Raw genomic sequence first — 27,689 nt, 5'->3', positions numbered from 1 at the left:
TTGATATTTTTCAACAAAAACATGGACCAAGGGAGTTAATCATTCTAAAAAATAGCTAGTTCGTAGCAAAATAGCTATAAATTTACTAAAGAATATATTTGTAGTCAATCATTCTCAATTAAAATCATACTAAATCTATTTTTAATTTTAGTATATATATATATATATATATATTTAAATTTAAATATTTAAATATTATTTTTAGTTTAAATATTTTAAAATTATAATTAATTTAAATATTTAAAACAAAAATAATTTAAACATTGGAAAATTATTTTTAATTTAAATATTTTAAAATTACTTTCAATTTAAATATTTTAAAACTATTTTTAATTTAAATATTTTAAATTACATTTAATTTAAATATTTTAAAACTAGCTAGCCTTTATTGACTTTGAATTATAATTGGGTATTTTAGCCTTTGGAGACCTTATATTAGAAATATTATGACAATTTGTAATTTGAGTGTTTGTTATGTATGATGAGTGAATTGTAATTTGAATCAATTGTGTTACTCGTTAGGATTTCAAATTTTTTCTATAATAGGATTTAGCAATCATGGATGATTCTATTAGTAAACCTACGGGAAATGACACAAATGTTGATGAACCAGATCATGTAACTCAGAATGAGGTTGAACCATGTTTAAAAATACTCTATTGCTATTAAAAATTGTTATTTTTATTAAGATGATAAAATGACTGTGAAGGAAAATTAATTACAAATACAAAGGCCTGTAACAGTAACCGCATTTTTATGGTTCAATATATGTATTTTTGAGTCACACTTTTGAAACCACGTCGTGGCCATTCGCAGTCCACTTGAGACTACAGGGAACCATGTTTAAAATTACTTTATTCATATTAAAACTTTTTATTTTTTTTTAGATATTACAAAATCATTCTTAAGGCAAATTAATGACAAACATATCCCTTTAACACTACTTCCCCAAATTGCCATCCATTAGAGGTGATTTGCGAAACCCTCCAACCAATTTCTTCTTCCCCAAATCACCATCCATTAGAGGCGAAACCCACAACTTCTAAACGTCGCACACGATTCATCCACCGTTGGTTCCCCTTCACAACCAAACCCTTTATCGTGCATCATCGCCATTGGAGCCTGCATCCCATTGTCGTGTTGTGTCATCAGAATCCTTGGCCACCGTTGCAATTTCTGGTTAGGGTTTCACTCTCCGCTTCCCCCAAGACAAATCAGAGTTGCAACCAAGGTTATCAAACTCGAGAGTCTACTTAAACTCGTGAGAGCTTCATAGACTCGATTCGTAGACCCGACTCGTAGACTCGTAAGAGTCTACTACACCCCTACTTCGTATGAAAAATTGTATATAATATCATATCAATTTAGAATTTAATCACCACACATTAATGTAAATAGTAATCAGTAGTTCAATAATTGTAAAATAACTTAGTTCAACACACATGATTGTTATATAAGTTCAAATTACAACAAACATTTAATTAATACAAAACACAAAACATAAATAACTTCAACTTTTTGACTCCAATAGCCTTTTTACTTATAGGCCAAGAAGGTCTAGCAAGTGAAGATGCATTAACATTAGGATCACAAGAATTTGAAGTCCTCCCAGTCCCAATCCCACTTCCAGACATTGTAAACCAGTTTCAATCGACTAAAATAAAATTATTTATTTTTCTAAAAAACCAGAAATACAATAAATAAAATAAAAAACAAAACTACATAATAATATATATATATATATATATATATAAAACAATATATAAAAAAACATTTCCTCTTTTATATCCACATTTTACAATACCGATTTTACCCTTTCCAATATAATAATTTATTAACTTTTTTAAAATTAATAATTATTTTTACTTATTTTTTATAAAATTGTTTATCTTTTTTTCTTTTTGTTTATCTAGGATTTCTCTTCTCTATTTATTCACTTCATTTTTAGTAAATATAAATTTATTTTATATATTAACTTAATAATATTATATTATTATCACGTATTAATATATTACCATTTATATATAAAAAATATATCACACAATATACATATATAAAATAAAATATGTATTTTATAAAAAAATGCATTAAAAGATATATTTATGTAATAAATAAATTAAAATATTAAAACACGACTTCAAATATAAGATAAACGAACATTTTAAAAGAAATTAAAGCAAAAATATATATATATATATATATATATATATATATATATATATATATATATATATATATATATATATATATATATATATATATATATATATATATATATGCACGCGTAACAGCAGGAAACACGAAAGTCAGAAAAATAAAAAAAATAAATGGAAAAATAAAAGCAAGATATAATGTTTAGTAAAAGGAGAAAGAGAAGAAGGGAATGCGTACGCATGAGGGAACAACGAAAGAGGGAAAAGAAAAGGGAGCAGTGACGCCGCTGAACCAGAGACCCGACGGAGCTGCGACGCGAAGTGATCGGAACTGCGACGTGGACGAGCGGAGCTACGGCGTCGAAGGTAATGAAGATCAAACTCAAATAGGTCAACGTTCGATTAGGGTTTTCCGTTTGGGATTTGGGTCTCGATCTCTGCTTACAATTGGATTTTCGATTTGAGTCGTTGGGGTTTTAATTTGGGCTTAAAATCTGAATGCCAACAACATATTTTTCTGTCATTTCATCCCGTTTTTTGAACTCGGTAACTCGTTCTCAAACTCACGAGTCTGGTACGAGTCAGCGAGTTAACTCCGAGTTTACTCCGAGTTTGACAAATAACGAGTTTATATGCGAGTTAACTCGTCAACAGTGTCATGACTCGCAGACTCGTACGGGTTTACGAGTCAACCCGCGAGTTCGATAATCTTGGTTGCAACAAACAAACTGGTTTCATTCCCACTCTAACCTCAATTGGTAATCCCTTTGTGTTTGTCACGATTTTGCTAATGGTTGGATTGGATAAGTGGAATGTAAGAATTGATTGTTCTGTTTTTTATTTCATGTTTGATTGAGCGTGAATGGACTGGATCAGTGAAATGGAAGAATTGATTGTTCTATTGGATTAGATCTGAAATTTTGAGGAAGCTGTATTCTGATGGTTCTTTTCGATTTTGGTATTTTGATGTATTCTGTTGGATGAAGTTGTGTAATTATATAAAATCTGTTGGGTTGGCCCGTTGCCACCTAGTTAAAATTAACTATTAAGAGAATCAAGGAAATGAAGTACTGTACTTTCATTTTTCCTACGATACAGAGAATTTCTTCTACAGGTGTAGTACCCCAACATTTTAGAGGAGTTGAATTCCTCCATTTGCAAAAACAATATGTAAAATCTCTACAAAATCACCTTCCTGTGATAATGGCAGGTCATCCCAACATAGACAAACCTTCTAATGGCATCTCTACTAAGTTCAATTTCCTGGATTCAGTTTCCCTTCTTCCCCTTCAAAAGTCTTCTTCTGCTGTACATATAAGGGAATGACAGGATTAGTACCAAAAATAATGAAAAAAAAAAACAACTAAGCCCGACTTAATCACAACTTCTTAAAATTCATAATTGTTATCCTTTAAGCTCTATTTCTTCCACTAGCCACCAAAGCAAATGGTCATTAGTTTTATTGTCAAACACCACTGCTCTTGGAATACTCTGATTTCCACATGAAAATACCACATACAGTGTTGTGGTAAACTCAAGAACCCAACCCTGCTATTTCAAGCACTAATATTTAGAATTTCTGATGAATTTAAATAAGTAATGGAACTAATTGTTGTACAGATTTTGTTTTATAATTCCTTAGTTTTATCCTCATTAATAGAGTCCACCTTCAAAATCAAAGGTGATAATATGTCTGTATTAACATTCAAAATCAGTAAACAAATGAAAGGAATCATCATAAGTATTTAGCTAACACTAAAAAATTTCTAAATCCATGGCCACTATTTTAAACTCGCTATCATTAATCTTATTTTGTTAAGAATATCAGACTAGACAGCCAAATCAGGTAGTGATGAGAACCTGAAGCCAAGTTGACTAAGGTGACTGTAATATGTAAGGAGAAGGAGTTGTGGTACACCTGCCAACTGCCAATCTGGCAGTAGGGAAGGAATGTGAGTGGGTTGTGTGGAGAAAGAATCTAAGTGTAGGAAATCATGGAGAGGGGCGAGGGCTAGAATTTCAGAACTGAGGCCTTGGAAAACACAAGGCCTCTTGAACACTTAGACTTTTCTTGTTATTCTTTTCCCTATTTTCCTTAACAAACAACTTTGTATTCCCTATTTTCCTTAACAAACAACTTTGTACCCAGGACTGGAATAATTTCATCTGTTTATAAGTAATACACTCCTCTCTATTTTCCTTCATAATTTTTCAAGCACTGAACACACAGAAAACCATTAAAAACATACCACTGAAATATTCTCCAAGTAACTTGTATCACCCCATATATAGTTAATACTTTGTAACATGACTAAAAGATTATACTTAATGCCACATCATGATATTCTCTCAACATTTATGTAGTGAACAAATACCATAGTAGCCACTAGCCATATATAATGTACAAAACTAAGTTCAACAACAGAGAAGAGTAAAGAATATTTTGATACTGACAACAAATAATGACAACAAATAAATAGGCAGAACATGGACTACTAGTGAGAATATAATCACACATTATTTCATCAATCATCTAAACAATGTGGCAAATGGAAACATGTATAAGCATAGTTGACACAATATATATTGATATTAACTTCATATCAATAAATATACCTTGTAAAGAAAATCCATCTCCCGAACTTCCTTTAGTGTCAACACTTTCTGTTATGGAAATGTTGCTATACATATATGATTCTCAGATAATGTGGAAATAGCATTTAACATTAAAAAAAAAATCCAATCTAATTCATTCTAATCGAATATACCACATCAAAAATACTCAGTGGAAGAAAGCCTACAAAAAGAAACCAAACCTTGATTCCTTGGAACAGATAAATATTTCTGGCATGAATGCTCATATACAATTTCTCCAAAGAACCCTTTTGCTGCCCCATCCGATTTTGCAATTAAGCCACTGAGATGGAGTGTGAAAATGCTTGCTTACTAAGCACTTTACCTACACTTCTTTCACCTTCCACAAAGCCAACCACACAACAATCCGAATAAACTTGCTCAGCGCCCAAATTTTTGCAGCATCATAGAGCTTGATCCCCTTAGTTTCCATTCTCCTGAAACAAGCAGAATACTTAATATTAAGTTGGGAGACCAGAACCAGAGCTCCGGTCACAGAAAAACAGAAATTAAAAAAGAGAAAACCTGTCTGAATGAGAAGCGAGCATACATAATTACTGATAACCAAGAAACATACTCACATACTCATAAATTGCTTTTCTCAATGTGTTTATGGATTGTTATGTTATTGTGTATGATGAGTCAATTGTGTTGTGTTATTGTGTCTGTTTCATGATTGAATTGATTTGTAGTCTGAGTATGGTATGGCAGAATCTTTTAAGCTCGTGATTTACATTTTGGATTGAAATGAGTCAATTGCTTTTCATTTAGTTCATTTATTTTGAAGTTGTCTGCATAATTTTTAAATATGTTATACCTGCTGCCAATTTGCCAATTTTCATTACAAATGCTTGTTTGATCTTTTCTTATTGTGAGACTCTGCTTTTTTTTTTGTCTTATTGTGAATCAGTGAGTATATAGGCATGGTGATTTAATAAGTGGTTGCTGAAAGCATTTAAAAAAATCAAGTAATCAAGTAAGCGGTAGTTTTAGTTAATTAAACTTAGCATGATGGGTTGTAGAGTAAATTGACGAGACAAAGAAGAAGGTATGAATCCAATCCAAAACACAAGAAAGCGGATTTTATCTTATTGGGCTTGGGTGTTTAGGATATTGTGGAGGATATTAATATTTTGTTCGAAGTTTGATTAACATGCAGTTGCAATCTATCATATTTTATGAGTCAATTCCATCAGAATTTTATCTCCAAAGTGCATCAATCCCCATCATCTTGTTATTAATGGGAACAAACGGAAGAGAGGTATGACATTTTGTTCAAAGTGTACTGCTACTTTCCTGCTAATATTGTTGACTTTGGTTTGGTTCTAAAAATTATGAAAAAAGAATATATTTATTATTTGTGATGCTTCCGTGATTGCATTTCCTTGTCCTCTCTTCATTACAACATTATGATTATGATGAGTATCAAGTGTAAGTGGTACTGGTACTGGTGCCTAGGGATGGAGATTGTTCTGTTCAACATGGAACCTTTTTAGACAACTAGTGTGCATGGTGCGGATATAACGGGGCATTTTCTTCGCCCCCTTCTCACGCTCACCAGATGAATATTCTCTCCTTTCATCTTCATCACAGTAACCTTTCTCGTTAATCTCCTAAGTTTATGTTCTGATCTCAAGATAACGTTCAATTCATATAGCTAGCAGAAACTAATTAGTTCTGTACTAGGTTACTGTTATAAATTTTTTGGGTAACATGTGTCAAGCATATAAGCATACCATTTAAGAATTGAGGTTGCTAATAATTTATAAGCATTTTCTTGTTTTAGTCTATCAAGATGTATTTTCGTATGGTAACAGAATTATCAAATTTTAAATTGTATATAATTCGTAAGCGTATACTTATGAATTTGAAATGAAACATTGGTGTTGAAAGAGAACAAATCACTTGGTTTTAACTTGAGATTTGTTCTGGTAGACTAGTTGTCATGTCAAAACTAAAAAAAAATTATAAATATTTCTCTACCTGAAATTGTGAATCATAGTATATCTTATAAGGTGATTCTTTATACAGTACATTTTATGGGATGATTCCTTAATGTGTCAGCAAATTGCATATCACTGAAACATTCGATAAAAAAACAAGAAACAAAGATAGAGATGCACTTTCAGTGTAGCTTTTACTGTATGTTTATTATTAAATTTTGTGGCTAACGAATTTTGTGGTTAGTTGGATATATGTTGAAAATAATCTCCACACACACTAATTTATGATTCAGAGTTGTGCTAGGTAAGAAAACAAAAATGAAATATTTCATTTTTGTTGCTTTGTATGAATCTACAATAGCTTGTATTGCTGCTGAATTGGTGTTGATTGCTGAATTGATTTGCTATTGAAATTGGGTTCGTTTGAAATGTGTCTTGCTGCTGAATTGTGTGTTGCTGCTGCTCTGCTGAATTGGTTTACTGTTTGAAATTTATTTCGTTGTTGCTGTGTGTTGCTGCTGCTCAATTGGTGGCTGCTGCTGATTTGGTTTGGTAATGTATGTATTGTATTAGAAAATTGAATTCGGATTAATTTAGAAAAAATAATGGCTGATAAGGATGATGTGTAAGGAGAAATAATTGAAATAAGGGTTAATTATGTTTTTCGTCTCTTGATTTTCGTTTTCGTCCCCTGAAACAGTGAGGTGTTGTGTGAGGGATGCAACGGACTCAGAAGCCAGACAGGCATGGAATATGATAATCTTAAAACTCAGCTGAAAGAGTGCAGTGATCGTATAAATGCTCTTCAAAGGAGATTGGAAGGTCATGACTTGTCCATGAATGTGCAGATGAAGGTCTTTGAAGAGAGGATTGAATCCATTTATGCTCAGTATTTCAAAGTCATAGAAGCTTTGAAGGAAAAAAATGATGATATGTTAAAAGGTAATTTATTTATTTTTATTTTTATAAACAACAAGAGGAATTAATTTTTTTTTATTTGCTACTATTTTTTGTGTTTTTTTTTCAGAGACTGGAGCAATGAAGGAGCTGGATAGGGAAAGGAAGGAATTGAAGGAAAAGAAGGAAGAATTATTAAAGTTGGAGGCTATGATGAAGGCGGACAAAGAAGTGCTGGTGGGGGAAATAAATGAGCGGTTATCAAAGCTCAAAGATTACATGACGACATCAGAGAAGGATACTGCAGCTATGATTGCAAATTTAACTGAAAAGCTTAGTAAGGTTGTAAAGCCTAGGTATGTGATGTTTGTGATTAGTCCCGAGTTATTTGATTTGCAAATTTATAACTGCAATGTATGCTGATTGATTGGTACTTGTTTGTAGGACATTGCATACTTGTTTGTTTTATAATTTGGGGTGAACTAGGCTTGGATGAGTGGGATCATGATTTGATATATAGGCTGCAGTTATTGGTAATACACTAGTATGGCCACCTATCCACACACTTGTCACCTTTGCACTTTGTCATGGTGATCTAGTGTAACCGTGTTACAAATCCAGACATTATAGTATGGAATATGGAATTTAATTGCTATTTGAGACAAATAACATTAAGAAACTAACAATACCACTTAGTAATAAAATAACTCAGGTAGGTTCTTTCTGATTCAGGCATCTTGTTATGTATATGATAGTGAACAATTTGCATTTGACCTGGTATTATATGGGTGAAATATTATCTTTCCTGTGCTGCATATTGAATTTATATGTATTTTCTGTATTCTTTTAATTTTTTTTGTGAGCAACTATCCTTATTCTTCATTAGTTAATAATGCAGTTTTCAATTTTAAGTGGAGCAGAGGAGGGCTGAGGCTGGATATGGTGGAGTGGTGAAGTAGTCTTTGATTTTGTAAGGTTTTTTTTTGTGTGAATATGATACAATACGGGTTAACAAGAAAATAAGCCTACAAGAAACCTCAGTGGCTGAAAATCTTTACTTTAAAATGATTACGGGTTGTTCAGTTTTTTTGAACAATGATTACGAGTTGTTTAATTTTTTTTAACCATGAGATAGTCCAATAAATAGTTTCTCTGTATCACCATCTTTTTTTGTTCCTACCTTCTAAGATAGTTTTTAAAAATGTATTTAAATATTTTGAAAATTATAAAACTTTTTGTTTCGGTATAAAAACAAAGTTGGTTAGGCAGTCTACTATTACAATTTAATTGTGTTTACTTTTTAAGGTTGGTTGGTCCGTACAATGTCTATATCTTTTATTTAGTTTAGAAAGTTTTGAAATGAAATTGATGATGAAAATGAAAGCAATATTGTGATGTGAAAACTGACTCTATCATTCTGAGCCAAAAGAAATTAAGTTTTGTTAATTTACTAACAATCCATTAATACCCTTGCCAAAAGAAAAAGGTCTCTTTATAATGGACTTGCTTAAATATTTAAAAGTTTTATTTCTGAATAAATATTATGATATTAATTAGGTAAACAGTCCCTTTAATGTAATATATTTTATTTTTAGAATAATAATAAAAAATCGTTTAAAAAAATATTTTTGTTAATTTTTTTTAATTTTACTAATAGTTTAAATTTATCAAACAAAGAGAAAAAATAGTATTAATATGCAATTATTTTTTTGTCAAAGCTCTTAAGTGAATCTAAAATATGAGTAAAGTTGGAATAATTATAAAATTATTATAATTTTCTACCTATTACTAAATCCTAAATGCTAAACACTTGTTTCGTTATCTCAATCATCAATAAAATTAATAAAACTATTTTTTTTTTTGTATTAAGACTATACTTTTTGTTATATAAAAAATAAGATATATTAATAATTATTAAATTGAATCGACTATCTGTTTAATATACTTTAAATTATTTTAGAAATATCATTATGTAACAAAAAAGTACTTTTGGATGTTACCAACAATTAATTCTAAATTATACATTTTACAATATTTTTCAGAATTAGATTTTGAAAAATATTTTTTTAAATAGTTCTTGATTGAGTCATGTACAAAAAAAGGATTTCAGCCCATTTATAGCGTTGATTGGACTAGCTTGGCCTATTAGAAAATCAAGGGTGTTTTTTCCTGCATTCCAATATTTCTTCTGCACCTTTAAAGAGTCATACTCTTTCATTTATGTTTTTGAAAAATTAAATTAAAATAAAAAAATGAACGTAATAATTAAACAATTATGAAATTCTAGAGTTAGATGACCGTCTAAACAAAGTTATTAATTGACAGTATTTGTGCTCTTTCATTTATTCCCTTGAAAAATTAAATTAAAATAAAAAAGTGTTCAGATTAAAATGAAAAAGTGAATTAGGTAACGTAATAATTAAATAATTATGAAGTTCTAGAGTTAGTTGATTGCCTTAACAAAGTTATTAATTGATAGTATTTGGTATATATGGATTCGTTGCACCCCAAGTGTTTCTCGCCCTTTCACTTTCAATAGTAGAGTTTAAAATAATTTTTTTTTGTATCTTGTTGTAATGAAGTGGATGTTGCAGTTCATCCGTTAGTTGGTGTCGGGTCCACTATTATTTCACTATCTATAACCTTGATTCATTTCATTTCAGAAAAAAGGTACGCATTGCAATGTCTGATTGTGATTTATTTGGTATGATAAGTTTATATTTGAGGTAGTGAAATGTTTGATGAAAAAAAAACTGAATTGGATTTTTAATTTTCTATGAATGTGGACATTCGACTTACTGTGATGATTTCTCGAAATAATACCCATATATGGAAGTCGACTTCCGAAGCAACAAAAAAAATCTCACATTTTCAGATGTGGACATCCGAAATTGTTTGTAATCGAATGTGAACTTCCGGTCTTTAACTGTCCGGAAATGATATTTTCCTGTCGCACTCTTTTAGAAGTGGACATCTGAAAATAAAATTAATCGGATGTCGACTCCCGATATTTATCATTTTCAAAAGTGGTGTGTTGATTCCATTTTCTTCCGGATGTGGACATCTGGAATGTCCATTCCCAGTTTTGGTTTTATTTACTTGTATAGTGCAGAGATTTAAGGAATTCAATATATTGTGAGGTGCATGTTTTGTCTTTTTTTTTTCTTTGTCCGTGACGTTTGCAACCATGAGGTTTGAAGACATTGGGTAGGGGGAAAACAAATGTCATGGTTGTGTTGTTTCAATTGTTTATCTTTGGTGTATTTTATCGGAAGTTTACTTTCGGATAATATACAAAGATTTGTTTTTTTAATTGGTAATTTTTTTAGTTTGAGTAATAACTTAATACTTATGCTCATTTATTATTTATTTATATTTTATATTTAATTTTTAGTTACATGAATATTTCTTTTTATTTTTGTATTTTTTATTGTTATATTTTTCTATGTTTTAATTGTTATTTGTTTAAGTTTACTATTTATTTATGGTTTATTGTTTTGTTTTTCAATGAATATTTTTATTTTTTATTGTTTTAATTTTATTTAGTTTGAATTGGTATTTTTTTTATAGTTTACTATTTATTTATGTTTTTTTTATATTTATTTTATTGTTGTACAAATATTTTAATTTTCTTTTTATTATTATTTTTTATTTTGAAAAAAATGGTATTGAATACTAATGTTAGATTATATGTGGTTAAAGTTATCTAAGATGGATGATCTCCCTTTGACTTTCATGGAGTCCCAAGTAAATTCAAATTTCATCTTAAATTTCTCTTCTTTTATAAATGAGATGTGTGACAGAGACTATACAAATAATTTTACGACTGATAAGATATTTTCAACACGAGATGAGTTGATTTAGTGGGTTTGAGGGATAACATTTCATCTTGGTTTTATTGTTGTCACTATAAGATCTGACAAAGCTACTTATCAACCTGGGAGGAAAATATATGTATTGTTAGGCTATGAAAGGGGTGGTAAGTATAGGAAGTATAAATCTGATGTTCAACCTAGTGTTTCTGGCACAAGAAAAATGTGATTGTCCATTTAAACTCAAAGACAAACCAATTAGTAATGGAGATGGTTGGATGTTGAAGGTAATTTGCGGATATCATAACCACGATGTGTCTTAGACGCTTGTTGGTCACCTATTTGCTAGGAGGTTAAAATCTTATAAACATTCCTTGCTTGTTGATATGTCTAAGAGTTAAGTCAAGCCTGCAAATATTCTACTCACTCTGAATAAAAATAATGAGTGTAATGTCACAACGATAAAACAAGTTTATAATGCAAGATACACTTATAAATGATCGTTGACAGATTCAAGACCTGAATTACAACACTTGATGATGTTGTTAGATCGTGATAATTACATCCATCGGAGTAGATGTGAAGACAAATCTAAGGTGGTTAGTGATCTGTTTTGGACACATCCCGATTCCATTAAATTGTTGAATGCATTTAATATTGTATTCTTGATGGATACCACCTACAAAACCAACAAATATCAATTGCCATTACTTGAGATAGTGGGGGTGACATCTACATGGTTGACTTTCTCTGTTGGGTTTGCAATCATATCTAGTGAACAAGAATCTAATTTTACTTGGGCCCTAAAAGACTTAAAGGATTATTCATGACCTTTAAGGGTGATCCACAAGTAATTGTAAGCGACAGGGACCTTGCTTTAATGAATGCTATTGATAGTGTTTTTCCTGATTGTTATCATCTCCTATGTTGATTCCATATTTAGAAAAATGTGCAAGCGAAGTGCAAAATGTTAGTGAATTATGTTGACACATGGGATGTTGTGATGGAAGCATGGAAAAATGTTATGTATTGTGAAGATGAGTTAACCTTCCCTTATTATGTTGACCACATTCATCATGTTTGTATTTCATGGCCTTTATTATATGAATATGTCAATGAAAGTTGGATAATTCCTTACAAAACATTCTTTGTAAAGGTTTATTTATTTATTTATTTTTATTTTATTTTATTTCAGAGGTTGAACCAGAGAAACAAATGGAGGAGATAGAGAAACAAATGTTGGATATGGAAATGGAGAAAATGGATAAAACTTTCAAAGAGCTGGAAATTTATACAATGGAAACAGAACTGAAGTTGGAGCGAATGAAGGACAATGTTTCAAAGCTAGAAAATGGTGTGAAAACGTTAAACATGGATAATGAAGTTATGATCGGAGATTTATCTGAAAAGGTTAAAAACTTGAAGTAGGTATGTGATGTTTGTAATTAATCCCGAGTTATTTGATTTGCAAATTTATAGCTGCAATGTATGCTGATTGATTGGAGCTGGTTTGTAGGACATTGCATACTTGTTTGTTTTATAATTTGGGGTGAACTAGGCTTGGATGTGTGGGATGATGATTTGATATATAGGCTGCAGTTATTGGTAATACACTAGTATGGCCACCCATCCACACACTTGGCACCTTTACACTTTGTCATGGTGATCTAGTGTAACCGTGTTACAAATACAGACATTTTCTGTGGTGGTATAGTATGGAATATGGAATTTAATTGCTATTTGAGACAAATAACATTAAGAAGCTAACAATACCACTTGGTAATAAAATAACTCAGGTAGGTCCTTTCTGATTCAGACAACCTTGTTATGTATATGATAGTGAACAATTTGCATTTGACCTGGTATTATTTAGGTGAAATATTATCTTTCCTGTGCTGCATATTGAATTTATATGTACTTTCTGTATTCTTTAATTTTTTTTTTATGAGCAACTATCCTTATTCTTCATAGTTAATAATGCAGTTTTCAATTTTAAGTGTAGTAGAGGGCTGAGGCTGCATGGATATGGAGTGGTCAAGTCATGACCTAAGATGCATGACAGACATGGTGACAAGTAGTCTTTGATTTTGTAAGGTTTTTTTTGTGAATATGTCAATACGGGTTAACCAGAAAACAAGCCCACAAGAGTGCATAACAAACCTCGGTGGCTGAAAACCTTTACTTTAAAATGATTACGGGTTGTTTAGTTTTTTTAACCATGAGCATGGTCCAATAAATAGTTTCTCTGTATCACTAGCTTTTTTTGTTCCTACCTAAGATAGTTTTTAAAAGGCAGTCTACTTCTACAATTTAATTGTGTTTACTTTTAAAATTCAAAGTTCTGATATTGCAACTTGAAAGTGAGATTACGTTCGATACATTGATCACTTGCAGTTGGAAAGTGAAATCATGTCTTGTGAAGGGTTAAGAAAAACAATTATCAAATTTGTCATTAGATACAAAATTTCTAAATGATCAATAGTGAACTTTTGAAATTTAATGAAGTTATAAAAAGTGTAAAAATACGTAATACACTTATTGTACAATTTACCAAATTCAACTACTCATTCAACGTAGGATATCATATGAAGTTTTCAGTACATCGTAAGTTGAATGAGTCATCTCTAAGTTACTAAAGGTTAAGCTTTGAATTTAAACAGTGCTATGCAAGATGTAGTATGAAATGCACTCTTTCGTTAAAAGATGATAACAAATATGTAAAATAATAATAATAATAATTATGATGATGATGATTGACCATCACCTTTATACACTTGTCTAAACACTCTCATCTTTTCTAACTATACCACTTTATTCCCTCGTCTCTTAATGTTTTCTCTTCGTAAATATTATACCAATGAGGTTGAAACCATGCATGGTCTCATCTTATTTAAATCGATTTGCTAATGCATCTGCAATGACATGGCCTTTTCCAACCGACCCCAAAAACACTGCTCCAAAATTATTACTCTATCGATGCATTGATATTGCATTTGGACACTATGGGGAAACTTGGAGTCAGAAGAAAAAAGTATGGTTGAGAATGAACTTGGAGGACAAGGCTTTGCAGAGCCTCTTGTTCACTTGGTGTATGCAAGGAGAGTCAGACTTTGCCACATGACATTAGATCTCTTCCTCCTTTGTATCACTCGACCCACCTTTGTGCTTCTTCTCCAAGCTACATCTCCATTTCATTTCAGATTACATTTCTCATTTCACTTGGCCAGTCATGATTCTTATAAATAGGGTCATTCTACTCTTGTATTTGGTTACTTTGGATTAGTAATAGACTAAGTGTTGAGAGTACTCCACCTATTGCCTCTAGAATCACTTTGCTAGACTAGTTTCTAACAAGAACTCCTCTAGCCTCCTTTCCTATAATAGATCTCTTCTATGTTTCCTCTCCATTTCACCTTCATTGCTTCAAGAGCCTCTAAGCTTGAATCCACTCCTCCATTTCACTCCATTTTTGCGGCAGCCATGGACCTTTTCCTCTTCATTTTCATGCTACAAGGTCCATCAAGTGGTATCTAGAGCCACTCAAGCCATTGTTTATCATTTGTGTTGGTTTGAGTAAGGTTTCCTCTACATTTCACCTTCATTGCTTCAAGAGCCTCCAAGCTTGAATCCACCCCTCCATTTCACTCCATTTTCGATGTCGCCATGGACCTTCTCCTCTTCATTTTTATGCTACAAGGTCCATCAAGCAACTTAAATGCTTTATCAAATACCCTATTTCAAACTCACTTTACTTGGTTGGATACAATCCCTATTTCAAACTTCTAAGATGGAGGATGGTGAAGGTCTCTCAAAAACCTATGATTCAAATTACATGTTGATAAAAAAAAATGCATTCCAAGTAAGTAAATCAATTGAATCAGTAACAAGACTTGCATTATTATCCATCTAGATTGTTGTTAGGCATTATAATCATTAGGAAACAAATCTCAAAATTTAAGTAGACCACAATAGAGTTCAAACTTGAGTTTCATACTACACAAATCTGAGACAAACCAGAAATTTAAACTTCATTTATTGCTCAAATTTTCTGAGTCAACATCCTTCCTTCAGTTTATTATGAAACATTATTATACAAGAATAAATAAGAAACAGAGTCCTCCATATATGAATCACAATATAAGATGTGTGATAAAGTAAAAAAGTAGAAGTTGATCTTGCCTGAATTACAAATTTTCTAAAAACCCACAGAAGTATTAAGCAAAAAAGCTAGATAGGGATATTGCTATACAAAAATGACGCATCTCTTAAAATAATGAGATCTTTAACTATCTCTCATTTTCCTACCTGAAAATGAGATGATATACAAAAGTTAGAAATAATATTTATTTACTCTTTATTTATAAGAGATTGGGACAACAATGATGATTATTTAATAGAAAACTAAAATGAGTATAATTCCACTCGCTGCAAAATATTAATTCATGAACATGTATATTGGTACAAAGATTGTCTTTTCATGAATTACATTGACTTGACACAATCTACGCAGAAAAATGAATAACTCTAGCTTCACATTGTTAATATGCTTTAAAATTTTGAAAATAGTCTATCTTATCAAATTATATGCAAAATGATAGCAGAGACCTGTTAGGAATCCAAGTGTGAATCTAAGTCCCACATTGACCAGAATTGAGAAAGTAGAGCACTATATAAGGATCAAGGCCCATAAACCTATCGCCTTAAGGTTTTGGGTTGAGAGTGGTGTCAGTGTCTTATGTGGTTTGGCTCAGATCTCATTGGTGTTGTTCTCCCCAGTGAAACCCCCTTTGTAAAACCTGACAAGTGATTGTTAGGAATCCAAGTGTGAGTCTAAGTCCCATATTGACCAGAAATGAGAAAGTAGAGCACCATATAAGGATCAAGGCCCATAAACCCATTGCCTTAAGGTTTTGGGTTGAGAGTGGTGTCAGTGTCTTATATGGTTAGGCTCAGGTCTCATTGGTGTTGTATCTCCCTAGTGAAACCCCCTCCTTATAAACCTGACAAGTGGTATCAGAGCAGATGGTTAATACCGGCTCAAACCGGCTCAAACGAGTGCAGTACCAATATGGTCCTAGTATCGAAAGTCTTCCTGACAGTGTGAGTCAGGTAAGCATGTCCCGTTAAGAAGAACGACGGTACAGAAAAGGGCAGAAAAAGGAGTACTCCTGGTTGGGCAGCTTCCGTTGGAGGGGGCGTGTACCAGTGTGGTTGAAGGGACTCACCCTTGAGGGGGAGATTGTTAGGAATTCAAGTGTGAGTCTAAGTCCCACATTGACCAAAAATGAGAAAGTAGAGCACTATATAAGAATAAAGACCCATAAACCCATTGCCTTAAGGTTTTGGGTTGAGAGTGGTGTCAATGCCTTATGTGGTTGGGCTCAGTTCTCATTGGTGTGTTGTATCTCCCCAGTGAAACCCCCTCTGTAAAACCTAACAAGTGGTATCAGAGCCGATGGTTAAAACCGGCTCAGACGAGTGCAGTACCAGTATGGTCCTAGTATCGAAAGTCTTCCTGGCAAGGGTCCCAGATAAGGGTTCCAGGTAAAGCGTGTCCCGTTAAGAAGAATGGCGGTACAGAAAAGGACAGAAAATGAGTACTCGTGGTTGGGAATGCTTCCGCTGGAGGGCGAGTGTACCAATGTGGTTGAAGGGACTCACCCTTGAGGGGGAGATTGTTAGGAATCCAAGTGTGAGTCTAAGTCCCACATTGACCAGAATTGAGAAAGTAGAGCACTATATAAGGATCAAGGCCCATAAACCCATCACCTTAAGGTTTTGGGTTGAGAGTGGTGTCAGTGCCTTATATGGTTGGGCTCAGATCTCATTGGTGTTGTTCTCCCCAGTGAAACCCCCTCTCTGTAAAACCTGACAAGACCTATTATGAGATGTCTAAATAAGACAGGCATTTAGTATATAATAGATTGAGATGGGCGAATTACCTTCTCAATCGTCCCTACTCATATTGATGTTTAAAATACTATTAAAACTATAAGAGAAAGATTTTAGAGTAAATAGAAACTTAGTTTACACAGGAAGCTTTTCGATCCAAGACTATTGAATCCAAAGTGTTCCTTAAGATTCCCAACGTGGTTTTTAAGAACAGATGAAGATGGAAGGTGAATGTGATGGAAAAGAGAGAGGAGGATTAGGGTGATGTAGTCGTATGAAGAAGAAGAAAAACATAATATAGGTTAGGATTTTGCTTTTTCTCCTCATCAATACTTCCTATATTATAATATTATATTATACACTTCTTTTGTCACACGTCACATTTTTTATTATTATTATGCATATATATATATATATATATATATATATATATATATATATATATATATATATATAGTACACACAGGCGTTATCACGACTGTGTATACACATTTTATAGAATTGGTGATAATAGTATAATGTTATTAAGTTAATATATAAAATAAATTTATATTTATTAAAAATGAAGTGAAATATTAAAAATAAAGTGAAATGAATAGAGAAATTAATTGTTGACGAATAAAAAAAGAAAAAAATATAAACAGTTTTATAGAAAATAGGTAAAATTAACCGTTAATTTTAAAAAATTTAATAAATAATTATATTATAAAGGGTAGAATAGGTATTATGAGATGTAGACAACAAAGAGAGAATCTTCTTTATATATTGTTTTATATATATATATATATATATATATATATATATATATATATATATATATATTAAAAATTAATATATTTTTAGTACTTGAAAATATGACGTTTATTTAAATTAAAACAATCAGATAAAAGGTAGCTCATTGAAAACTGTAATGTTTTAAAAAAATTAAACAATTAGAAATGAATAAAATGATAGCATTTACACGTATTTTTACATGTATATGGGCCTTGTACATATGCGAGGTATATATAATGAGATTAGCCATCTCATATGAAGAGTGAAAATATACAATTATATGTATAATATTTATATATAATATTGATAAACATATATATTATATTTATATGAGACACATTAGATGATTATTTTTAAATAAATGATGAGTAAATATGAATATATAATACATAAAAAATAGTAGAAGTTTAATGTTAAAATTATTATTGAAATTCGGTAAATTCGGTAAAATTAACAAAACTTTTGATAAAATATTCTTATAAGTTAGACAATCTTACTCTCTATCAAAACTCTACGTTCCAATATTAATTTTCATTAACTTTATTATTTTTAATTGTCACACTATTTTTTTAGGTTGAAAACATTAATGGTTCACTTTCTTCATTTTATTTTATTTATGTAACAATTGAACTAATTAATTAAAAGTATATTAAAAAAATTATAACGAAAACTCAATTAAATGTCATTTACCCTTCAGTATCATAGTGTAAAATCATAATACCAATACTATCTATTAATTAATATCAAATAATAATATGATATTTCATAATCTATATATAAATAAATGTTATTATAGAAGTACACGGTGCATACCACTTAACACCACTTAAGTCTATTTAGTTCGGTCTTATATTGCTTCTTCCATCACCTTAATCACCTTAATACCTCGACTTGGATCACAAGCCCCCATTAGCTCGGCAACTATTCTTCTTTGTCACTGCTTTATATACTTTTAACACTTCCATTATCTCTCAGTCATGGGCTATCATAATTTGCTTCTTTTTGTTTCATTTGAACATCACAATTACCTCTCTTACTTTGTAAGCTACGTATCATGCAATTGAGAAATTATTACATGTTGATCTCGTATTATATATTTGAATGAGTCCTGTTTCTTTATTTTTATCAATTTTTACAATTAGATTTCTATGATAATATTGAAAGTTGTTAATTATCATTGTAGGCATGAATTATGATATGTTTAAAACTCAGCTGAAAGAGTAAGGAGTCATATAAATGATCTAGAAAGAATATTGAATTGCGATATCTGGGCCATGAAAATGCTCATGAAAGGTCTTACCGAAAAGATGGAATCAATTCATTCTGAGCATTCCGAACTAATCAAATCTTTGAGACAAAAAAATGAGAAACGGTTGTCAGGTAATTTTATTTAAAAAATTAAATTTTTTATTTTTTGTGTGTGTGTTTTTTTTTTCAGATGTTGAATAAATGAAGACGGAAAGAGGAATGCTGTGTGAGGAAATGAAGGACAGTTTATTAAAACTGGAAACTGAGATGAAGACGGGGAGAGAAATGACATACAAATTCTTACGCCCTTCGGCAAGATAGTGAGTATGTAAAGTTGGTGTGTTAGAATAAAAGATTTCATTCATCTTTGATATGCCTATCCCACAGTGTTTTAGATCAATTATTATTTTTTATTTATAATAATGATTATTTTAGTAAACAATAATTTTTTATTTTGTAAATTAGTATCTAAATTTATTATTATAGTAATTAATAATTTTAATCATTAAAATTGATTATTAATGAAACATTTTCTTTACAATGTAACTTAGTTATAAGTAACTTAAGATTGCCAAATCTAGTAAGAAAGAAAAGAATGGGCTAGACTCTTTTTATAGTAAAGAAATATAAAGAATGTATTTTGATTTTAATGAAGTTAGAGAAACAAATATATTAAGAAAAATCTAACTATAGTATATATCATATATTAAAATGTGAAGTGATATGTTATTTATTTATTAACTTTTAAATAAAAAATTGAATGTTTTGTCTTTATAAACCTTTTATTGCATGTTAAATATTTGTATTCGCGGGATAAATCATAGATCACTAGAAAGAAAGTGAATCTTTGATATGAAAGTTAAAATTACAAGTTTTAGTAGTTCAAAATCGTAACAAATAAAATTTTTGACGATTTATAAAATTTTCAGAATTACACATATGAAAAACAGTTTGTGATAAAAAAAAATTAATTCTCAATATTGTTGTTAGAAAAGATAAAAAATTGTAGTAAAATCGCTATAAAATTTATTTTTATTTTATGATATTTTATGATATTTTTAGAGTTAAAAACCATCATAGAATATACATGTTTTTTTTATTTTATGATATTTTATAATATTTTTAGAGTTAAAAACCATCATAGAATATAAATGTTTTGATGGTTAAAAATCACTATAAAATATATCATATTTTAACAATTAAAAAACACAAAATAATGCTTAAAATATTTTTAAATTTTTTAAAATTCTAGAAATATTTATTATTTTTCATTCATATGATAACCAATATTTTAATTATCTATTTTATTTAAAATTATTCTTTATTTATTTATTTATTACAGAAAATATCCTACTTTTCACTTATCATCTGTACGATGATCAATAAATGAATATCACTGATCTTATATGCTACACTTAGATGATAATCAACAAACAGAAACAAAGAGTATTGATATTCTTGAATATCGTAATGGATGTTGGACAATTAAGAAATGAGTCTTCTTTCAAAGAATATCCGCCCCTAGTCCATACCCATGTCTGGAAAACTTCTAACATTGTTATCCTGATGATAAATTATCATAAACACAGTTACACTAACTCTAAATGATTTATGTCAAAGCAAATGGGAAAGAGAAAACGAATTATACATAAATCATTTTATACTATGTAATATGGTTAGTATTTATTTTACAATTCACAAGCGTGATAGTTAGAACACGTAATCATTTATGTGATTTTTCGGCTATCTGCTTTGACATACAAGAAATTGAATTGTACAGGATAGTAACTTCTAGTTCTCTCAAACAACAACTATGATAGTTTGAAATACATCTCATCAGAAATTACAAATTAAAAAGAGTTTAGCATTTATTGTAACAAAATTAGAAATCAAAAAGTTATTTTAACACACAAAAGAAAATCATGTAAAACATAACATTCATATGAAATTAAAGAGAGAGCATATTCACTTAGTGAGGATTTGTTTATAATAAGTGACAAGAATAAATCTTATACAATTTAAATGTAGCGTAAAAGGTCACATTTACTAATGGTTTAATCCTGACTATTTATGTTAGGTCCAATATTTTTTTCTCAAATAATAAAATACTATTTACTTTATATCATTTGTTTTAGTTTTCGGGACTGACAAAACTACAGAGAGGCACAGAGGATGTACCTGTGTCCACAAAAGTAACACTAGTACGGCAGGAAAAAGTTCTAAACATATGTGTGCACATAAACCATATCTTTGTGAAAGTGGTTTAAATTCAAAGTTCTCATATTGCAACTAGAAAGTAAGATTATGTTCGATACATTAATCACTTGCAGTTGGGAAGTGAAATCATGTCTCGTGAAGGGTTAAGAAAAACAATTATCAAATGTTTAAGATTTGTCATTAGATACAAAATTTCTAAATGATCAATAGTGAACTTTTGAAATTTAATGAAGTTATAAAAGGTGTAAAAATATGTAATACTCTTATTGTCCAATTTACCAAATTCAACTACTCATTCAACGTAGGATATCATATGAAGTTTTCAGTACATCGTAAGTTGAATGAGTCATCTCTAAGTTATTAAAGGTTAAGCTCTGAATTTAGACAGTGCTATGCAAGATGTAGTATGAAATACACTTGGTAACAAATATGTACAAATAAAAACAACATTCACTGATAGAATTTTCAATATTTTATGAAAAATATCTTGTATTAAAATGCTAGTCATTAACCAGATCAATCTTTCAATAACTGTGAGCCACTTTGAAGAACTGATAAAAAAATACATGTAACAAAAATCAATTAATTTCTCAATCGTTAATGGAGAAAAAAAAAGACAATTATAGATTATAAAAAATATGTACAACTCAAGTCTATCGTTAAAATTAGAGATAATAAAATGGGTCAAACCAACGGATCAATTCGTATAGAAAATAATGGATTAGATCAGAGTTTTTAACTAGTCAGCTTGTCAGAAGCCACTTCGTTCGGTTCATGAACCTATCGGGCCAACCCGTACGTAAAGGCATGCCAACCCGCAGTCTGTTCTCAAATTGAAAAAAAAATAATGTTATATATTATCGTTAAGGATGACAAAATGGACCGAGCATGACGGACTGGCCCGCTAGTCCAACTCAAAAAGCACGGGCTAGGCTAAGAACTTCAACCCGTCAATCCGAGACATCCAGTATCAAGAAACCAGTTTTCATGTCCAAACTCTTCCTCACTAGTTGTCACCATCAGCACTACAGGTTCCTATAGTAATGTATTTTTAGTAGGGTTAAATATGTTTTTGATCCCTTAAATTTCAGTGAATTTTGAAATTAGTTAATTTCAAAACTTTGAACCAATTTAATCTTTCATCTTTCGAAAATGAATAAAAAAAAAGAAGTTTCATGTATGGAGCATGCCCATAAAGCTTCGCAATTTCACAGGGAAAAAAAAAAGTAAAAAAACGGGATTGGTTGAATTTTAAAAGTTTGACCAAAATATAGATAAGAAGATTTAGCTTGTATAAATCTTTATTAGTTTGATACTCATTATATAAACTGTTCTAGTATAATAAGGATATATAGGTATTTCTGTGTGAAAATTCGTTAATCTAATTTTAATTTTGTTTTCTATTTAATATATGTATCTATAGTAGATACATAAGTTAAAAAAATTCATGTATTTTGGTATGATAATGATTTTAATTCAATAATGTATATATTAAAAAAAAACATAAAAATAATTATTTTTTTATTAAAATTCATCTATCAAACTAATCTTCTTTGTACTATTTTTATTTAAATTGAATATTTCAGTTATACAAAAGAGAAAATTAGATTCCTGTCTGTCTCCTTTTAAATCCTTGGTTTGTAAATAATTGTTTGGCGCTATTGGGATCCATGCCATGGCCTAGGACATAATTAGGACATAATTAGAGTGACGTTGATTTCAATTTAATTAGCCTGTTTGTCATTTTGAGATTAATATGAAGGTTGAACTTTGAGTCTTTTATTAAAATAGAAAGGGACCATCACAATGTAAAGCACATCAAACACAGAAACTCGCATAAGACTATATGAGTAACATTTTTTCTCTCGTAATGATTGAGAGAACCTTGGCATAATGATATCGGGTAAGGATTGAAATTTCGGAAATAGTCTCTTAGGGAATAAAATTGTGCATATTTAGCCTTCATTCATTACTGTTTTTTGTTTTTTTTATCATGTGAATTGAAATTTGGCTCCTATTTTACTATATTTACACCCTTATGCCCCAGACAAAAATACTCCCCATTCTCCACTCACAGAGGGCGCATGACCTCTCATCATGTTAATTCTCTTCTTCCCCGTTAACAACCAGAACATGCAGATGCTGCTGATTCTTGATATTTCTTTCCTAATTTATCATCACAACACCATTTTCTCTCCTAACTCCTCCCTTCCTCCTTCTCTAATTGGTGGACGATTGGCGGACGATTCCGACCGCCACGACCACCGCCAAGACAGGTTTGTTCGTAATTTCCGTTCTGGTTTCTTTCTCCTGTAACCTAAATTCCTATTTTCGTAATCCTAGATTTCTGATTTTGTGATTTCCGACCAGGACGACCCATTTTGTGAATATAATTGTTGTAGCTGCTGACATTAATCGCTGTTCATCCTTCCATCTTCCCCCAATTTCAATTTCGTAGCTACTGCCATTAATTGCTCATTTGGATTGGAGGTAACCGGTAACCATATCGATCCATTGCTTTTAATTGAGATGAACGATTGGTCTGGATTGTTTGTTGATGTTTGTGTAGTAAAATGTTGTTGGATTGTGTGGAGAAAGAATCTAAGTGTAGGAAATCATGGAGAGGGGCGAGGGCTAGAATTTCAGAACTGAGGCCTTGGAAGACACAAGGCCTCTTGAACACTTAGACTTTTCTTGTTATTCTTTTCCCTATTTTCCTATAACAATCCAGGACTGGAATAATTTCATCTGTTTATAAGTAATACACTCCTCTCTATTTTCCTTCATAATTTTTCAAGCACTGAACATACAGAGAACCATTAAAAACATACCACTGAAATATTCTTCAAGTAACTTGTATCACCCCATATATAGTTAATACTTTGTAACATGACTAAAAGATTATACTTAATGCCACATCATGATATTCTCTCAACATTTATGTAGTGAACAAATAACATAGTAGCCACTAGCCATATATAATGTACAAAACTAAGTTCAACAACAGAGAAGAGTATAGCTTTACTTTTTCACTTCTTTTTTTCACTTCTTTTATCATGTGTACAAATCAAAGAATATTTTGATACTGACAACAAATAAATTGACAACAAATAAATAGGCAGAACATGGCTACTAGTGAGAATATAATCACACATTGTTTCATCAATCATCTAAACAATGTGGCAAATAGGAAACATGTATAAGCATAGTTGACACAATATATATTGATATTAACTTCATATCAATAAATATACCTATAAAGAAAATCCATCTCCCGAACTTCCTTTAGTATCAACACTTTCTGTTATGGAAACATGTTGCTATACATATATGATTCTCAGATAATGTGGAAATAGCATTTAACATTAAAAAAAAATCCAATCTAATTCATTCTAATCGAATATACCACATCAAAAGTACTCAGTGGAAGAAAGCCTACAAAAAGAAACCAAACCTTGATTCCTTGGAACAGATAAATATTTCTGGCATGAATGCTCATATAATATTTCTCCAAAGAACCCTTTTGCTGCCCCATCCGATTTTGCAATTAAGCCACTGAGATGGAGAGTGAAAAATGCTTGCTTACTAAGCACTTTACCTACACTTCTTTCACCTTCCACAAAGCCAACCACGCAACAATCCGAATAAACTTGCTCAGCGCCCAAATTTTTGCAGCATCATAGAGCTTGATCCCCTTAGTTTCCATTCTCCTGAAACAAGAAGAATACTTAATATTAAGTTGGGAGACCAGAACCAGAGCTCCGGTCACAGAAAAACAGAAATTAAAAAAGAGAAAACTGTCTGAATGAGAAGCGAGCATACATAATTACTGATAACCAAGAAACATACTCACATACTCATAAATTGCTTTTCTCAGTGTGTTTATGGATTGTTATGTTATTGTGTATGATGAGTCAATTGTGTTGTGTTATTGTGTATGTTTCATGATTGAATTGATTTGTAATCTGAGTATGGTATGGCAGAATCTTTTAAGCTCGTGATTTACATTTTGGATTGAAATGAGTCAATTGCTTTTCATTTAGTTCATTTATTTTGAAGTTGTCTGCATAATTTTTAAATATGTTATACCGGCTGTCAATTTGCCAATTTTCATTACAAATGCTTGTTTGATCTTTTCTTATTGTGAGACTCTGCTTTTTTTTTTTCTTGGTCTTATTGTGAATCAGTGAGTATATAGGCATGGTGATTTAATAAGTGGTTGCTGAAAGCATTTAAAAAAATCAAGTAATCAAGTAAGCGGTAGTTTTAGTTAATTAAACTTAGCATGATATATAGCTTTTAAGTTTAAAGAATAGGGGTTGAAAATGATGGGTTGTAGAGTAAATTGGAGAGACAAAGAAGAAGGTATGAATCCAATCCAAAACACAAGAAAAAGGATTTTATCTTAGTGGGCTTGGGTGTTTAGGATAATGTGGAGGATATTAATATTTTGTTCGAAGTTTGATTAACATGCAGTTGCAATCTATCATATTTTATGAGTCAATTCTATCAGAATTTTATCTCCAAAGTGCATCAATCCCCATCATCTTGTTATTAATGAGAACAAACGGAAGAGAGGTATGACATTTTGTTCAAAGTGTACTGCTACTTTCCTGCTAATATTGTTGACTTTGGTTTGGTTCTAAAAATTATGAAAAAAGAATATATTTATTATTTGTGATGCTTCCGTGATTGCATTTCCATGTCCTCTCTTCATTACAACATTATGATTATGATGAGTATCAAGTGTAAGTGGTACTGGTACTGGTGCCTAGGGATGGAGATTGTTCTGTGGAACCTTTTTAGACAACTAGTGTGCATGGTGAGGATATAACGGGGCATTTTCTTCGCCCCCTTCTCACGCTCACCAGATAACGTTCAATTCATATAGGTAGCAGAAACTAATTAGTTCTGTACTAGGTTACTGTTATAAATTTTTTGGGTAACATGTGTCAAGCATATAATCATACCATTTAAGAATTGAGGTTACTAAAATTGTCAATTATCATTGATAGGCATGGATTATGATAAATTTAAAACCCAGCAGAAAGAGCATACTAATCATATGGATGCTCTTGAAGAAAACTATCTATACGATCGCCGGGTCATGAATTTGCTCTCTAAAGACATTAGAGAGGAGATGGAAAAATTTCAGTGTAAGCATTCCAAAAACTTAGAAGCTTTGATGCAAGAAAATGAGGAAGGGCTGTCAGTGTTGTCAGGTAATTTTATTTATTTTTATTAAAAAAAAAAGAATTGAAATTTTTTATTTATTTGCTTTTATTTATTTTTTTTTTTTTCAGAGAAAGAAATGTTGGATATGGAAAGGGAGAAAATGGATAAAACCTTCAAAAAGCTGAAAATTTGTAGAATGGAAAGAGAACCGAAGTTGGAGCGAATGAAGGATCATATTTCAGAGCTAGAAATGGGTGTGGAAACGGTATACATGGATAATGAAGTTATGATCAGAGATTTATCCGAAAAGATTGAAAACTTGGAGTAGGTATGTGATGTTTGTAATTAGTCCTGAGTTATTTGATTTGCAAATTTATAGCTGCAATGTAGGCTGATTGATTGGAGCTGGTTTGTAGGACATTGCATACTTGTTTGTTTTATAATTTGGCGTGAACTAGGCTTGGATGTGTGGGATCATGATTTGATATATAGGCTGCAGTTATTGGTAATACACTAGTATGGCCACCTATCCACACACTTGACACCTTTGCACTTTGTCATGGTGATCTAGTGTAACCGTTTTACAAATACATACATTTTCTGTGGTGGTATAGTATGGAATATGGAATTTAATTTGCATTTGACCTGGTATTATATAGGTGAAATATTATCTTTCCTTTGCTGCATATTGAATTTATATGTATTTTCTGTATTCTTTTAATTATTTTTGTGAGCAGAGGAGGGCTGAGGCTGCATGGATATGGTGGAGTGTTCAAGTCATGACTACGTTACTTTTAATTACATTTTAATTGAATTTATATGTATTTTCTGTATTTTTCAATTTATAGTCTTTGATTTTGAACAATGATTACGAGTTGTTTAGTTTTTTTAACCATGAGCATGGTCTAATAAATAGTTTCTGTATCACCAGCTTTTTTTTCCTA

General features: G+C 30.9%; 2 protein-coding genes across 12 annotated transcripts; both read left to right on the top strand.

The window, feature by feature from the left end:
- The first annotated feature begins 2,318 nt into the window (after positions 1 to 2,318).
- LOC114185085 (uncharacterized) lies at positions 2,319 to 8,784 on the top strand. Of its 4 annotated transcripts, XM_085673944.1 has the most exons (5): positions 2,319 to 2,519; positions 5,947 to 6,048; positions 7,431 to 7,672; positions 7,758 to 7,983; positions 8,072 to 8,306. In XM_085673944.1, exons 3-5 carry the CDS (start codon positions 7,477 to 7,479, stop codon positions 8,106 to 8,108), a joined length of 459 nt encoding a protein of 152 aa, XP_085530070.1. In that variant the 5' UTR covers positions 2,319 to 2,519; positions 5,947 to 6,048; positions 7,431 to 7,476; the 3' UTR covers positions 8,109 to 8,306. The 4 variants fall into 4 exon arrangements, with proteins under 4 accessions (XP_085530070.1, XP_027928389.2, XP_027928390.2 ...); XM_028072588.2 differs by lacking the exons at positions 5,947 to 6,048; positions 8,072 to 8,306 and adding an exon at positions 8,526 to 8,784 and having other exon boundaries at positions 2,323 to 2,519; XM_028072589.2 differs by lacking the exons at positions 5,947 to 6,048; positions 8,072 to 8,306 and adding an exon at positions 8,514 to 8,784 and having other exon boundaries at positions 2,323 to 2,519.
- LOC114185539 (uncharacterized) lies at positions 6,055 to 27,689 on the top strand. Of its 8 annotated transcripts, XR_014995372.1 has the most exons (6): positions 23,375 to 23,473; positions 23,618 to 23,846; positions 23,941 to 24,060; positions 26,586 to 26,792; positions 26,874 to 27,073; positions 27,483 to 27,689. XR_014995372.1 is itself a non-coding variant. In XM_085673948.1 (5 exons), exons 3-4 carry the CDS (start codon positions 26,588 to 26,590, stop codon positions 27,071 to 27,073), a joined length of 405 nt encoding a protein of 134 aa, XP_085530074.1. In that variant the 5' UTR covers positions 23,544 to 23,846; positions 23,973 to 24,067; positions 26,586 to 26,587; the 3' UTR covers positions 27,483 to 27,689. The 8 variants fall into 8 exon arrangements, 5 of the variants coding, with proteins under 5 accessions (XP_085530072.1, XP_027929128.1, XP_085530074.1 ...); XR_014995373.1 differs by lacking the exon at positions 23,375 to 23,473 and having other exon boundaries at positions 23,537 to 23,846; positions 23,973 to 24,060; XR_014995371.1 differs by lacking the exon at positions 23,375 to 23,473 and having other exon boundaries at positions 23,540 to 23,846.

Source organism: Vigna unguiculata, chromosome 5 (assembly GCF_037176805.1).
Source record: "Vigna unguiculata cultivar grain cowpea cultivar isolate G323 ecotype 2 chromosome 5, ASM3717680v1, whole genome shotgun sequence".
Classification (NCBI taxonomy): Eukaryota; Viridiplantae; Streptophyta; class Magnoliopsida; order Fabales; family Fabaceae; genus Vigna; species Vigna unguiculata.
The sequence above is the reverse complement of the archived record's forward strand: the minus strand, read 5'-3'. Positions and strand labels throughout refer to the sequence as shown.

Excerpts from the sequence above, each read along its gene's own strand:
- LOC114185539 (XM_085673946.1), top strand. The coding sequence starts at position 6,349 with ATGAATATTCTCTCCTTTCATCTTCATCACA. Across the intron at positions 6,380-26,585 it reads CTCCTTTCATCTTCATCACA|GCATGGATTATGATAAATTT; the intron begins GTAACCTTTCTC and ends TATCATTGATAG. Across the intron at positions 26,793-26,873 it reads AGGGCTGTCAGTGTTGTCAG|AGAAAGAAATGTTGGATATG; the intron begins GTAATTTTATTT and ends TTTTTTTTTCAG.
- LOC114185085 (XM_085673944.1), top strand. The coding sequence starts at position 7,477 with ATGGAATATGATAATCTTAAAACTCAGCTGAAAGAGTGCAGTGATCGT. Across the intron at positions 7,673-7,757 it reads AAATGATGATATGTTAAAAG|AGACTGGAGCAATGAAGGAG; the intron begins GTAATTTATTTA and ends TTTTTTTTTCAG. Across the intron at positions 7,984-8,071 it reads AGTAAGGTTGTAAAGCCTAG|GACATTGCATACTTGTTTGT; the intron begins GTATGTGATGTT and ends ACTTGTTTGTAG.